Below are 17,248 nucleotides of genomic sequence, written 5' to 3'. Positions count from 1 at the left end.
AAAAACGGAATTTCCCCGACGTTAAACAATGGAATTTCCCCGACGTTAAACAATGGAATTTCCCCGACGCTAAGAAATTGGAATTTCCCCGACGTTAAAAAACGGAATTTCCCCGACGCTAAACAAATTGGAATTTCCCCGACGCTAAAAAAATTGGAATTTCCCCGACGCTAAAAAACGGAATTTCCCCGACGTTAAACAATGGAATTTCCCCGACGCTAAAAAATTTGAATTTCCCCGACGTTAAAAAACGGAATTTCCCCGACGTTAAAAAATGGAATTTCCCCGACGCTAAAAAATTGGAATTTCCCCGACGTTAAACAATGGAATTTCCCCGACGCTAAGAAATTGTAATTTCCCCGACGTTAAAAAACGGAATTTCCCCGACGTTAAACAATTGGAATTTCCCCGACGCTAAACAAATTGGAATTTCCCCGACGCTAAACAAATTGGAATTTCCCCGACGCTAAACAAATTGGAATTTCCCCGACGCTAAAAAACGGAATTTCCCCGACGTTAAACAAATTGGAATTTCCCCGACGCTAAACAAATTGGAATTTCCCCGACGCTAAACAAATTGGAATTTCCCCGACGCTAAAAAACGGAATTTCCCCGACGTTAAACAATTGGAATTTCCCCGACGCCAAAAAATTGGAATTTCCCCGACGCTAAAAAATTGGAATTTCCCCGACGCTAAAAAAACGGAATTTCCCCGACGTTAAACAATGGAATTTCCCCGACGCTAAAAAATTTGAATTTCCCCGACGTTAAAAAACGGAATTTCCCCGACGTTAAAAAATGGAATTTCCCCGACGCTAAAAAATTGGAATTTCCCCGACGTTAAACAATGGAATTTCCCCGACGCTAAGAAATTGGAATTTCCCCGACGCTAAACAAATTGGAATTTCCCCGACGCTAAACAAATTGGAATTTCCCCGACGCTAAAAAACGGAATTTCCCCGACGCTAAACAATTGGAATTTCCCCGACGCCAAAAAATTGGAATTTCCCCCGACGCTAAAAAATTGGAATTTCCCCGACGTTAAAAAACGGAATTTCCCCGACGTTAAAAAATGGAATTTCCCTGACGTTAAAAAATGGAATTTCCCCGACGCTAAAAAACGGAATTTCCCCGACGTTAAACAATTGGAATTTCCCCGACGCCAAAAAAATTGGAATTTCCCCGACGCTAAAAAATTGGAATTTCCCCGACGCTAAAAAACGGAATTTCCCCGACGTTAAACAATGGAATTTCCCCGACGCTAAAAAATTTGAATTTCCCCGACGTTAAAAAACGGAATTTCCCCGACGTTAAAAAATGGAATTTCCCCGACGCTAAAAAATTGGAATTTCCCCGACGTTAAACAATGGAATTTCCCCGACGCTAAGAAATTGGAATTTCCCCGACGCTAAACAAATTGGAATTTCCCCGACGCTAAACAAATTGGAATTTCCCCGACGCTAAACAAATTGGAATTTCCCCGGCGTTAAACAATTGGAATTTCCCCGACGTTAAAAAACGGAATTTCCCCGACGTTAAACAATGGAATTTCCCCGACGCCAAAAATTGGAATTTCCCCGACGCCAAAAAAACGGAATTTCCCCGACGTTAAACAATGGAATTTCCCCGACGTTAAAAAACCGGAATTTCCCCGACGTTAAAAAAACCGGAATTTCCCCGACGTTAAAAAACCGGAATTTCCTCGACGTTAAAAAACCGGAATTTCCCTGACGTTTCTGTCGACAATCGAATACCCTGATATTTCCAGGTTTTCCAGGTCTGTATGAATCCGGGAATCACGATGCGAAAAAGACGCGAGCTGTATATTCTCCGTTAAGTTTAATAGATCCTTGGCGCTCTGCAGAACCGGCGGGGTATTCCTCCGTTTCCTCGCCAGTTGGGTTCCTCTTTTGTACCAAACGTGAAACGCTAACATTTCCGTTAGCCCCCTCCCAAATCGCGCTGCCCTGGGAACAAATTTTTACGGGATTCTTACTGAAAAATCAAAGGTTCCACACTTTACAATCCCCGAAATAGCACTCCTTGCAAACATTTCCCCGACAGGGGACGTTCCGCCTCGACAAGCTTCATTTGAGCGATTCGAATAGTAACTCGGTGGGGTCTCGCATTATCCGGGTTGGCTGATTTAAACTTATAATTTTTTATAATCGTTGATTTAAATCACTCAAAATGTATTTCAATAGAGGAATAAAATTGTCAAAAAATATTAGCAAATTAAAATATTATATATTAATTATATTTAATTAAGATTCCATTGCATTTTAGATTATTTGACCGATAGAAACAAAACATTTATTAGACTGGATAAGTGCCATAAATTGGTAAAAAATCAATATAATCAAAGAATTATATAAACATTCGGTTTTTATTAAAAAAGATTTAAGAAGTGATCTTAAGAAATCAAAGATTGAAATTACCTATTATAACATCTATGTATTTATGAAAAGGTGCATAATTAGTTGATTCCGCGATAAAAATTCGGAGCAAAATAATGACAATTACTAATTAAATTTAATTAAAATTAACTTAGTTAATATTACCAATACACGGAGGTTATTGTCAGGATTTTAAATATGTAACATTTCTATTAACATTAAAAAAATATTACAGTAATTTTATTGATTTAAACTTACAATTGCGGCGTTTATAGCAGGAATATAATAAAGACAGAAGTAAATAAATAATTTTTACGAGATAAGTATCCATCTAGGCCATTAAAATAAAATATATACCTTCGTAGTTTTCAAAGGTAGCTAATTGTTCTTTTTAAAAACTCAGCTACGCTTGCCGAATTTGTTTTTATGTCATAGCTTTATTAGAATAGTTTTGACACGCGCGGTTTGCACGTGAAAATCCTAGGTTTCTCGCGCGCTCGTAATATTACCAAAGTTGTTGTGACGTAGTAGTTACATTCAAACCAGAAGGAAACTTCAATTTATAAAAACACCTATTTCCCGTCCAAACTCGTAAAATGACGGCGTTTCAAACAAATATTATTAGCTGGATAGGGATATAGATACCGTTATGCACTTCTGATAAAACCTAACGCTCAGATAGGAGTCATTTCTAACATTTTACGTCCTTATTCGAGAAAAGCCGTACATGGGTAGCGACTTCATAACCTCAATACCTCGAATTTAAACTAGGATATTGTTTAAAAAAAGTCAAACATAGAAAAAAAGCATCGTTTCTTTATGGAGCAGAAGAAAACGATAAACTTTTACGATGCTATGCTTAAATCGATTTCTTTGCGGATAATTAAAGACTAAAAATTAAGCCGTATACTAGCGCAGAGATAAATTTCGTGATTAGATAGTTGGATAGTAAACAAATGTAGGGTAAGCTGAAGCCAAATCTGAAGTTTCGGTGGAGGATAGTTTTATGATAGCTATAAAGCGACTCATTTTGGAAAATCAGCGGAGACGTGCTAAGGTGTACGTTACACGCGAATACCATTTGCAGGAGAGTCAGATGGTTACTTATATACTTGTGGACACAGGCGTCCACCATGGAGCTAAGCGCGCAAGAAATCTGGTGTAAAATTTGTGAGAAATTAAAATATTTATTTCTGGAAATATCCGATAGAAAAATCCGGAGAGCAATATCCGATAACAAAATTCGGAGAGAAATATCCGATAGCAAAATCCGGAGAGAAATATCCGATTAAAAACAACGGAGATAAATATCCAATAGCGAAATCCGGAGATAAATATCCAATAGCGAAATCCGGAGATAAATATCCAATAGCGAAATCCGGAGATAAACATCCAATAGCGAAATCCGGAGATAAATATCCGATATCAAAATCCAGAGAGAAATATCCGATAGAAAAATCCGGAGAGAAATATCCGATAGAAAAATCCGGAGAGAAATATCCGATAGCAAAATCCGGAGAGAAATATCCGATTAAAAACAACGGAGATAAATATCCAATAGCGAAATCCGGAGATAAACATCCAATAGCGAAATCCGGAGATAAATATCCGATAGCAAAATCCGGAGAGAAATATCCGATAGAAAAATCCGGAGAGAAATATCCGATAGAAAAATCCGGAGAGAAATATCCGATAGAAAAATCCGGAGAGAAATATCCGATAGCAAAATCCGGAGAGAAATATCCGATTAAAAACAACGGAGATAAATATCCAATAGCGAAATCCGGAGATAAACATCCAATAGCGAAATCCGGAGATAAATATCCGATAGCAAAATCCGGAGAGAAATATCCGATAGAAAAATCCGGAGAGAAATATCCGATAGAAAAATCCGGAGAGAAATATCCGATTAAAAACAACGGATATAAATATCCAATAGCAAAATCCGGAGAGAAATATCCGATAGCAAACTCCGGAGATAAATATCCGATAGCGAAATCCGGAGATAAATATCCGATGGCAAAATCCGGAGATAAATATCAGATAAAATCCGGAGATAAATATCCGATAACAAAATCCGGAGTGAAATATCCGATGGCGAAATCCGGAGATAAATATCCAATAGCGAAATCCGGAGATAAATATCCAATAGCGAAATCTGGAGATAAATATCCGATAACAAAATCCAGAGATAAATATCCAATATCGAGAAATTCAAAAATACAGAAAAACTATGGAAATATTTAAAAATATTTTGGACTCTTATGTACATTTTATTCCAAATGACCAGTGCCCAATGTAGACTTCCACAAGGCACTTACAACTACTACAGCTTGTATTATAACGCAAAAACGCTTTGCGGAAAGCGTCTCGTTTGGATAAGGGCAGTTTAAAGCGCTACCCATCCCGGAGGAAAACCATCCCGAAATTAAAGTCCACCCAAAAGGAAGTGCAGATAATTTAACCAATTTTAATCTAAGATCAGGAGCTTTCTTAGGTTTGGCAGCGGCGTTGGCGGGTGTGTTAAGTCAACAAGAGGGGTGTAAGGAAAAGAATTACTCATTCGCCCCGACCCCACCTTCACAAGGGGGGGGGGGGGGGGGGGTAAACAAGTGTAAGGACTAAACTAAAGAGCTCTCTTCACTGTGGACACGGTTGGTCGCTATTACTAGATTCTTAGAGCGTTCCCTTACTTTACAAGATAGCAAACACGTATTTAGGTTACTGAGAACGTACGAGACTACCCTTCCAAGCCCGACAGCAAAATCTGCAATCAAGAATCTTTTCAGAAAGCTAAGAATAAAGGAGAATAGCACACTTCATAGCGTAAGTTCGTTAGCTTATTAATTGCAAAAAGGAAACGTAGATGGCGACCATTTGTGTTAAAGAGTGGCACGAAAAATCTAAAGTACCCGAATGTATCCTTCTTACTACTTAAATTCCTTTATAAAACGGAAACTGTTGATTTTCGAAATTGTATGGCGCCATCTAGTATCGTAAGTAAAAATGTTTTCTTTCGTGGTAACGTGTATAATTATTTATTAAGATTGATTAAACTCCTAATTTAGCCGGTACGTCTTAAGTAAAAGTTTAATTTAAACTATATAATTACAATAAGATGTTTCTATAAAATAAAATTAATAAGAAGTAAAAAAAATAGAATATGTTGCTCTTACGTCACAAAACACGGCTTTATTAGTATATTCTTCGCGCGAGCCATTTTTGCACGCGCCCTGTAGCGCGCGCTCGTAGGCTTGTAAAAGGAAAAGGCTATGACGTAAGAGGCAACATATTCTAATTTTTACTTTTTATTCATTTTATATTCTAATTTTTACTTTTTATTCATTTTATATTCTAATTTTTACTTTTTATTCATTTTATATTCTAATTTTTACTTTTTATTCATTTTATATTCTAATTTTTACTTTTTATTCATTTTATATTCTAATTTTTACTTTTTATTCATTTTATATTCTAATTTTTACTTTTTATTCATTTTATATTCTAATTTTTACTTTATATTCATTTTATATTCTAATTTTTACTTTTTATTCATTTTATATTCTAATTTTTACTTTTTATTCATTTTATATTCTAATTTTTACTTTTTATTCATTTTATATTCTAATTTTTACTTTTTATTCATTTCATATTCTAATTTTTACTTTTTATTCATTTCATATTCTAATTTTTACTTTTTATTCATTTTATATTCTAATTTTTACTTTTTATTCATTTTATATTCTAATTTTTACTTTTTATTCATTTTATATTCTAATTTTTACTTTTTATTCATTTTATTTTATAGAGACATCTATCGGCCAAAATAGTAAACTATCGTGTAACAAGCTAACTTTAAATGATTTAATTTAATTAAAAATACACAGCTATGTTTGGTAGGTTCTAAACTACTCTGCCAGGAAAAATATTTTAATATAATTCTTCTTGCTTCTGTAAAAAGACCAATCCATACGATCTTAGTAACCTAAACATGTTCTTGATAATATTGATGGTAGAAGATACGTTACGCCTGGGCTGAACTTCAGAGAGTAACCAACGCAGAAGTAAGGAAAGACTTGGATCGAAACCAAGAAGTATATATCAAAAGACACGTCGAGAAGAGAATCTGTTATTATACCTTTCGCTCGATTTTCATCTATTTATTTTTGTCTCTGGAGGAAGCCAAAAATACTCGCTTCTTTCTCAACCGTAAAACTACAAAATGTTTGTCTTTTTAACAAAGACACTGTTTCGTTTTTTTTTACGCTCGATTTTACATGACTACAGCAAGAACGGATCGAAGTGACTGAGAACAAACAAACGTTTTGGTGTGGCGGCGTGATCTACAACTTATTTATCAGGCTCCGCCTACTAAACATTTCGTGTGGCCCGCTGTTGACCGAAAGTGAATTGTAAATTTCTTGTGACAGATTTAAATATTCATATTAGCTATTAAATTAATTATTTGTTTAAATGTTCGATGTGAATAATTAGTATTAGTTATTTTATTAGTGGTGGCGTGATCTACTAATTCTCATTCCCCGCCTACTAAACATTTAGTGGTGCCCTCTATAGATTGAAAGTTAACGTTTTTTTTTACAATTTTAAATATTCATATATTACAAATTTCAAATGTAAACTATTAGAGATTATGTGTTAAATATTAAAAATATGTCGCTTATGAATAAAAATTTAATTTATAATATAATTAATATGAATAAATTTAGTAGTATTATTTATCAATTTAACTCCAATTAAAAAAAGGGTACATCGTAGGCACGAAGGAGTACTTATTTTGTTTGTTCTCAGATGGTTAAATCTGTTCATGACTACAGTCATCATGTAAAGTTAACAGAAATGATCCTACCTTAATTTCGCATTCTCGATGACAGGTGTATTTGCAAACTGGAAATAGAAAAAAAATATATATTAAAATTTGGTTCAATTATTTAAGAAAATACTATGAAAATAGCCCCATTTTGGAGCAGTTATGAACCAGACATGAATTAAAGTAACATAAGACAAAATAATTTTCCCGATTCGTTTATTTTAATCTAAGACCATTAATTAATTAATTAATCGAAAAAAATGATATTTTAAGTCCTAGTAAACATTTATGTAGATTTTCTATGAAACATTATAGAAAACTAAATCTTTAAATATCCAACAGTGTGCTTTATAAATATTTATATAGAAACCTTCTCGAAATGTCAAAGTATTTTCAATCGATATAAAAAAATTGAGTTAGTTTATATGGATTTTATAATAATTTTAGTCATTTTTCGATATGATTCAAGTTATAGAAAAAGTGCACAATTCCCTTATTGACAATTTGTCTACCATTTATGGTTGCATTTAAATTTTATTACGTACGGGCCAATATTTTCCGCCAACTTTGTTTTGAACCTGAGATCGCGACACACGTAGCATTTTCTTTTACACTATCCCTGAAATGTTTGACATTGAGTTAAAAGCAAAAAAAAATTATAATTCTTATAAAAAATTAGATCATCGACTACAAAATATGTCAATTTATATTAATATTATAATTTAGTTTTGTTTAATCAAAAGTATCTGTACGAAAATTACTCGATTTAAATATTTGAGGTAAGCTTTGGTCCGAAAAATTGGTCGTTCTCAGGGGCGAATTAACGGGTTGAGGGGTGAAAAACATACTATTGGAACATTTTATATTAGTTCTCGGGAGTGGGGGTAATAATAATAGTAACCAGCTAGGCTAATACCCAAGGCCTCACCAAATATTATTCATAATTTCTCATTATTTATCTTTTATTGTGTAATATTTGAAAAAAATATTTTTTGAAACACTGCAATTTCCACTACTTTAATTTTGTTTAACTGTAATGTATCATAACTAATTAACCACTATATGTTTTCATTTTTGTAATATATCATAGCTAATTAACCACTATATGTTATCATTTTTGTAATATATCATAACTAATTAAACACTATATGTTATCATTTTTGCAATATATCATAACTAATTAACCACTATATGTTATAATTTTAACTCTGTTCGCAATATCGTCCTATGAAATACTACAGTAACGAAATAAAAAATAATAATCATCAGCTAGGCTAACACCCAAAGTACGACCTTAGGCTTAAGTCATCAAGCGACTTATAATGCCTATAAACAGGTGGCCGGGTTGCAATGCGTAGGATGATGGTGGCAAGCCCTTCATGCCACGCGAGCCAACAGCTCCCTACACTCACTATTACCGTTAACATCAACAAGTTTTTATTGAAAGCTAATCGACACGAAACAGTCACCAAATAACGCCGTGCACGTTCATTAAAAACTGTTCAACGAAAAATTTAATGTGCATAAAACGTTGTGGCCATTGTCAGTATCTAGTGGTCCACAAACAGCAGGTGCCATGTAGGGTCCGTGCAACACAAGGGCCAAAAGAAGCTCGAAGCCTAGGGGCCATAACATTGTATTTTTAAATTACGTTTGGAAATATTGGCTCCTTCGAAAAGGCTTTTAAGAAATATTTCAAACAAAAAAACTATAGAAAATAACAGTCTTTAAATACCAAAACCACCCACGTTTTTATTTCAACTAAATAATCAAATACGGCGAAACTAGCCATTACAGCTTTCAATCAACGGCCCAGAAATATTGATCCTCCCAAACCATCCATATTTTCAAAAGCCCCGAAAGGAAAATATCCAATCCAAAACGGTTGAATAAAAATATACTTAGTTTCACTAGGAAGAAATAAACGCATTATTTTCATAACACAGCAATGATTAGCTAGTTCAATACGGGAGTAAAGATTTTAGGAAGAAATTTTCGAGATAAGAGCTGTCAAGAATATTAGAAGTGGTGTCAGTCCGGTCGGTGGAAACCCTCCCATGAAATGTCAAAAGCGATTTTATTTTGACCGCCCTTGGAATACATTTTATCCCTGAGGGAGGGGGATGCGTTGGGCTGCAAATTTGGATTGAAATAGACTGTATTAACAATAATGGACATAAAAAAGCGGTTCTATACCTCCGAGAAATATTTGGAATCTAAAAGCTTACTTCCTGTAACGACGTAAAAAAAAAAACTACAAAAACGTTTCTATACAAGGCTGTTAAAAAGACTCGAGTATTCGACGTCCTTGGAAGCACTGTCGGAAAGAATTCTCTACAGTAGTGGCGTAAGTAACGTAATAATCATAAGTATGACACTGAAAGATTTCGGATAATGCTACTGTGTCGACTGCGAAATCGGAAGTGTTACATCACTCAAATTCGAAAATCATTATCTTCAGAAACGAAGTGTTTTAGATAAAAAAAATTACGATCCGGTTCAATAATTTATAATAATTTTGTAAAAGTAAACAATATATTAACTGTTGAAAGCGTTGCAATGTTCAATAAGCCTTGGCTAATCCTTCAAATAGGCCTTTTCGGCCACTATTGAAAGCTTAGAGTTAGTGGTAAATTCAAGTATAAATGGACCTTTCCATAAATTCGTTACGACTGATCAAATTGTTCTTGGGATAGTGCAGTTAAGCCTCTGAACGAATTCATTAGCTCTCTTTAATGGAGAAGCATTGTAGAAGTGGGGGGGGGGACAGTAAACAAGAAGGCCACGTTAATTTATTTTATTATACCTATTGCTCACCTACGGTCAAAATTGCAACCACACAAAAAAAACCTTGGGGAGATATACCAGTAAGTATCACTTGCATTACCATAAGAATAAATCAAAATAAAAAACATGATCTCGAATTTAAAAAAATTACGTTTACTATGTTTTGTCATGAGACCGTCAACTTCCAAAGACTAGTAACAGTTCAAAATCCTTGGCAACAAGGTTATGAATTATATGGTAATAGTCCAAGTCAGTGGCAAATAATAAAATATGACAAAAAGGTAATACGTAGTTAATAAACTTAAACCATATAGTTTAAAAAATTCCATTCAAAATAGCAACACTATAGGTACTTCAATTAACCCAAAATGAAACTAAACTAAATCTCAATCAAGAGTTTCTCCGACGTAATCTTTGCGCATTTTTTGCAGTAATTTCCATTCCATTTACCAATGGGGTGGCGGAGATGTTAGCAATTTCGCCTCGCAGCAAGAGGAGCCGGGTTCGATCCCAACTTTTGTCACTGGATGAGTTTGCAAGTTCTCTCCCCACCGGTTTAAGGGGTTTTCCCCCGAGCTCTTCGGTTTCCCCTTCCATAAAAACTTGTAGAGGTTAACGGTAATAGTGAGTGTAGGGAGCTGTTGGCTCGCGTGGCATGAAGGGCTTACCCACCTAGGAACACTGTCATACTTATTGCTATCATGATACTTATGGTAATAGGCTTAACTTTTCAAGCGTCACTTTTTAAAATGGCATAGAAAAAACCTTTAACCGAAACGCGGCGGGGATTGTTTATTCAACTGATTCAGAGGGAACTTCTCTTTTGGTGAAATCCTTTTTGCCTTTTTCCCCTACTTCACTAAAAGTCTTTTTTAAATTTATTTCGCTAACCCTTGGCGCGCGAAGCGGCTGCTTTAATAAAATATTTATTGGCGCTCGAACGAAAACTGCGTAACCAATTGCAAAAATTGTTTATAGTAAGAAGTATTTTAAAAATTCTAGTGAAACTTTGGTTTGTTTATGTAAATTACATATCAATTCGTTTCACTTTACACCTATCGAAAAATTTATACCGAAGCCACCGCTAATTCATGGAAAACAGATCTCCAAAACACTACAAAAATATTCCATAAACCAAGCCATAACGTACCATAAAATACTCCAAAAACACCCCATAACGTACCATAAAATACACCAAAAACACCCCATAACGTACCATAAAATACACCAAAAACACCCCATAACGTACCATAAAATACACCAAAAACACTCCATAACGTACCATAAAATACACCAAAAACAATCCATAACGTACCATAAAATACACCAAAAACACCCCATAACGTACCATAAAATACACCAAAAACACCCCATAACGTACCATAAAATACACCAAAAGACAATCCAATAACGTACCATAAAATACACCAAAAGACAATCCAATAACGTACCATAAAATACACCAAAAGACAATCCAATAACGTTCCATAAAAATATACCATAAGACACCATAACATACCATAAAAATACTCCAAGACACCCCATAACTATCGTAAAAATACTCCAAAAGACACCCCATAATATACCATAAAAATACTCCAAAAGACACCCTATTACACACCATATAAATACTCCAAAAGACACCCAATTACACACCATATAAATACTCCAAAAGACAACCTATTACATACCATAAAAATACTCCAAAAGACACCACATAACATACCATAAAAATACTCCAAAAGACACCCCATAACATACCATAAATTTACAGCAAACAACCCTCTTTTACATATTGAGAAATAGAAATATTTAGAATAGACCACACAGTGACGATTTTAAAAGTAGGACTTTTCCGTGACTTTGGGGGCGGTCATTTCAAACGGGCTCGAGGAACTTCTTTAATGAAAAATGTGATTGATAGAGAAGCCATAAATAACCATCAACCAAATTTGGTATATTTGTCCAGAAAGGTCCGTCCTTATGTAGGGCCTACTTACATCTAGAATTCCCTTCAGGCCGCGCTTACAAAAACGTCTATTAAAAAACTTTAAAAAATTATTTATCCCTGGAATCCCATAAATATTTCGTAGCTAAGGAAAATGCAAATTTCGACCTAACTTCAGCAACAACATTTGCTTTTTAATATTCCATCAAAACATCGATGTCAAAATACATCTTACGCGGAATTTCCTCATATTGGAAATTTAGTCCGCTATTCAAACAAGTTCATCTTTGACAAGGTGGACATTGATTTGAAATTTAAATCGGGATTGCGCAATATTTGCGGATTTACATTCCCTTATTTTAAAGGTAAAAATTAGACAATTATTAATTTTCTATTTTACTTTTATCAGAGGTTAAAATAGCTACTTAGTAAAATATGACTTCAGGTTAGGTTTTAACTAAAGAAAAACTTTTTATTGTAATTACAAAGTTATAAAGTGACAAGAAAATTTAACGAACCAAATAATCAGAATTTATTAGAGATTTAATTAAAATTCTCTGTCATTTTGCAAATTTTTAATATTACCTGACCGTTCCTTAACATTTTAGGCCCAGTTTTAAATGTCCTGAAATTAATGTCCTTCTTCAAAATATAATATTTAATTATCCTGAAAATATATATAGTTTTAAGTGGAGACATACGAATTTAGATAATAAAAATCTTAACCGGGTTTCTATTGGGTGCTTTTTTAATATAAAAATAAATTAAATATTTTTTAATTGATTTTTTTGATTTCTAAACATTTTATGACTTTACTAAGAAAATTGGTTAATAATTTGCATTTAGATAATGAAAAGCTGAACCGGGTTTCTATTGGGTTGCTTTTATTAAAGGAAAAATAAATTAAATCTTTTTAATTGATTTTATTGATTTCTAAACATTTTATATTTATTTAATAATTTGCATGCAGCGGTACACTAAAACTTAAATTAATCTGAATAAAATTTAATTATTTTTTGGAATTTAGTTTGAAATTGCTCCAGAAACTACTTTTATACATTTTCACGAACACACTGAAGTATAATAAGCGAATTAAATCAACGATTAAATCTCGTTCGAAGGCATCAGATTTAGGGAACAAAAGAGGTACAGACTCAATTTGATTTTTCAGGGGTAAGGAACTTACTGTTTGAGTGTGATAGGGATCGGGAATAACATGGTCATTATAAAAAATAGATATAAATAAATTGATCGACTTAAATCAAGCCTACCAAAAACATGATCTTACGCAATCGCATCTGTTATAGGCCGGAAACGAGTAAAAATTGGATCCAAAATAACGAACAAAAATTCTTAGAAGCAGTGAGAAAAAATAATGAAGCAAAAATTGTGCAAAAAGCGACAAATGGAGCTCTTAAGAATCGTAAAATAGCGTTCTAAATATAAGCGGATATTTTAGAGTGACATAATTCAAGGGGAAAAGTGGAATAAAAATGTTGATCTTGGATCGCATCCCGGCGTACTCTCATTCCAATCTCTCGCCGAGCGTCTCCGGAACACTTGATATTTAAGAACAGCGTCACCTGTTGGGGTCGACACGCCTCATCTCATTTTTATCGGTCCGAGCCTTTCGCAGAGCGCTGCGGAATGAGAGACTACCAGAAGTAAATGAACCGACGTTATCAGGCTGCTATACTCCCCATGTTGGAGGCGTTTTCCTTATGAAGTTACATTTTTACCTCTAATTTTAAATTGGGCGCGCTCCTAGGCCGAAAAAAAAACGTATTTGTTTTTATGAAACCATTTTTTATACATAGAAATAGCTATATCCACAATTCCTAAGTGCAATTTATCGCGTCAATAGACGGGGATGGAAATTAGCTTTTATTTGACTGGATTTTCTCCGATTCTGAGCGTTATTTCAATAACTTTGGTTCATTTACTTCTGCAGCGAGAGGAGCCGGGTTTGATCCAAAGCTTGTGGCACCACAGACCACCTACCCGAAGAAGGACTTGCATCATGGACTAATCAATACGCTGTTCCCGATATTCTGACACGGTAGGCGTGGTTTAAATCGGAAGGCTTACTGGGATACATCAGCGCCTCAATAATTCTGTTCAACTATCACTACGGGAATCTTAGTTAGGCGACAGAACGTGCGAGAAAGTTAGGTTAGGATTAGTTCGTTAAATTAAGTTTAGAAATGAAATGGATTCCAGTTAATTTGATAAAAAAAAACCTCTGCCATATGCGGCTTACAGAATATTTTTACTTAACACCATGGTTAATTACCATTACTTTTAATTAAACAATCTAAAAAAATAAAGGGTCTAAAACTTACTAAGCCTAATCATTTAACCGACAACAACGGCCCCATTTTGTCAAAATTGAACGTGAACGTTCCAGCTTCTCTACGAATCAACTTCGGAAATCGACTTCAGCGGCGCCAAGTTTGTCCATATTGAACTAAAATTAACCGTGATTTTCCTATTTCCAATATTAACGCGTGCTTTTTAAAGTTTGAACAGTGAATATCCTTAGATTCTCGGTCCATGGCCGTAGGGATCTGTACTATCTATGATGGAACAAGTGTCGCCATCTGGCTACCAAATAATGAACTACCAGAAAATTCCTTCCACTTATCGGAGTGAAGTCGCTGATTTAAGGGGTTTTCATCCGAGCTCTTCGGTTTCCCCTTTCCATAAAAACTTGTAGGAGGTTAACGGTAATAGTGAATATAGTGATATGATGAGCTTTCCACCACCCTCCTACGCAGTATAAACCTAAATCAATAGCATTTAAAGTCACTAGATGACTTGAGTCTAACTAAGCTGATTATTATTTATTAATAGTTAGTGTAGGGAGCTGTTGGCTCGCGTGGCTTGCCACCACCCTCCTACGCATTGTAACCCGGCCACCTGAATTAAAAGGCTTTAAAAGTCTCTCGATGACTTAGGCCTAGGGTGGTGCCTTGGTATTTGCCTAGCTGATTATTATTATTATTATTATTATTATTATTATTAATATTACACTAGCGATGATAATATAAAATTCATAAACGAGACACGATACTAAATGACTATAATTTTATTGTCTAATTAAAATTGATTTAGAATTTTATATTATCATATCAAAACCATGACTTTTAAAACCTTGGATGTGTATAATTACACTAGCAAGGTTTTACAATCGAAACGGTCTCAAATAAATTGCCTCAAATTAAAAAATTAAAAAGTGCGCAATTACCTCGACAGGCGGCTCCGTGATCGTAGATATTCTGTTTGCAAAAATCGCAGTTCCTGGGTTTCCGAAAATGCTTCTCCCTGAAAGTGTGGACGCTTCTGAGGCGAGTGTTGGCCAATGTGGAGACCGTCACCAGCTGAGCCGGGTGCACCTGTTCGAACCATCAAAAATAACAAAGCATAAATAAACATTTTAATAAAAACAATTACGTCGTTATTAAGTAAAGAAGGTTCTGGCATATGGCTACATAAATAAACTAACCCCTCAAACAGCGGGAAATTTCAAAAAATATATATATTTTATCAAAAGAAAAATAATTGAAAAGAAAAAAACTTTAATTTCCAATTCGTCTTGTCACGGTACGCCTTCGTTAAAAGAGGCATAGAACGCTAAATACGACTATGAATTATGTCAAAGAAATGGCACCTTTTTCAATGGAAATTTTAAGCCTAACCACATTTCTTTGAACTTTATTACAAACTTGAGAAATATTATTGAAATCGTATCTTTTATTATACTGATATTTGTTATGTGAATTGATATTTAACGATTTTTAAGCTTTTAATTAACTTTTTAAAACATTTTATGCTTTTCTTCCTGGGTAATATATTGATAATTTGATTTAAATCATCTTTTTTATTGTACTGATTTATTATGTTAAAGGGAATATAACCTCAGGTTTTAGGTGTGGAACACCAAACTTTGACCATTTCCCGCTCCCTAATATGACTTTAGATATTTTTGGCGCTGTTTAGTGACTTCCCGCCAAAATTGTTTACATAAAAGCATAAAAACTTGAGGTTATATTTTATGACTTTTTTCCTGGGTATTTTATTGATAATTTGCATAACTTTATAATGTAAACCCAAATTAAAATATTTTATTAAAATCGACTTTTTTATTGCACTGATTTATAATGATAATTGGTATTTATTGGTTTTTATGCTTTTAATTAACTTTTTAAAAAAATTATTTTTTCCCCTTGGCAATTTAATGATAATTTGCATAATTTTTAATGTAAACTAAAATTAAATTATTCTGATATAAACCTAATTAGAACGTGTAATTATTTACCCCTTAAAATTTTGGTTGTATACTATTGGACCGAATCCCGTTTGACCGAATCCCGTTTGACCGAATCCCGTTTGACCGAATCCCGTTTGACCGAATCCCATTGAACCGAAAAGTATTTTCGTTTATAGCCCAACATGGCGGGATTCAGTTGAATGGGAAATTTAAATCTGGTTCGTTTTCACTTCGGGTAGGTTAGTTCAGGTTAGGTTAGGTTAGGTTAGTTCAGGTTGGGTTGGGTTAGATATGGTAGGCAACTATTTAACGTCGGGTCTTAATTTCTTATCAAGGTTATTTTTCAAAATTAAACCCGGAAAAAATCAAATTTGAAGGGAAAAAGGTCTAAAAATACACGTCGGTACGAAATAATAAATATTTAAGACATAGTTTAGTCCAAATTAGATATACTATCGTCACGTAACCTACGATATATAAATATGTATCACTAACGGTATATTGAATGAAAACCGGTTTTCGGTCGATTGGAATTCGGTTGAATGGTACATTCGGACTAATGGGATTTCGGTCCAATGGTCTACAATTAATTTTCAATGCAAAAGCAAACACTTTTGTAAATTTTCATAAATACAGTATAAAAGACTATATAAATCAATGATTTTTATAAGAAAAATATTCGATTTAAATCGCCTAACCATGTCCAATCAAAAAAACTTGGTGTGACAGGCGTCTTTCTAGACGTGTTTGCTATCTTTAACCTCTCTCAAAAGATGGGAGAGTGCAACGATTAAAAATAAATCTTTCAAGAGTTAAAATTCGGCGTAAACGAAGCGCACTAAATTAAATAATTTTAATACACGATAATATTAGTTGCTACGTTCAATAAAGACCTTCAAACCGGTAATGTCTCAAACCTATTTTTAAAGACACGCACCGTAAAGGGCTAAAAACGAATTAAACAACGTGGTCAGGGACTTCATACTGTTTTACACCATCATAATATGTACGAATTAGTT

General features: G+C 34.0%; 1 protein-coding gene across 2 annotated transcripts in view; it reads right to left on the bottom strand.

Moving 5' to 3' along the window:
• by (focal adhesion protein tensin) overlaps window positions 1-17,248 on the bottom strand; it is a 294,492-nt gene that overhangs the window by 197,481 nt on the left and 79,763 nt on the right. For both annotated transcript variants that reach the window (XM_090161244.1, XM_090161246.1), the window contains exons 2-3: window positions 15,207-15,354; window positions 7,264-7,301 (exon numbers count right to left, since the gene is read on the bottom strand). In XM_090161244.1, the coding sequence (XP_090017370.1) occupies window positions 7,264-7,301; window positions 15,207-15,354 (186 nt within the window). The remainder of the gene's footprint in view (window positions 1-7,263; window positions 7,302-15,206; window positions 15,355-17,248) is intronic.

This window comes from Leiobunum rupestre, chromosome 10 (genome assembly GCF_980474605.1).
Source record: "Leiobunum rupestre chromosome 10, qqLeiRupe1.1.hap1, whole genome shotgun sequence".
NCBI classification, from domain to species: Eukaryota; Metazoa; Arthropoda; class Arachnida; order Opiliones; family Sclerosomatidae; genus Leiobunum; species Leiobunum rupestre.
This window is presented reverse-complemented; position numbering and strand designations above follow the sequence as displayed.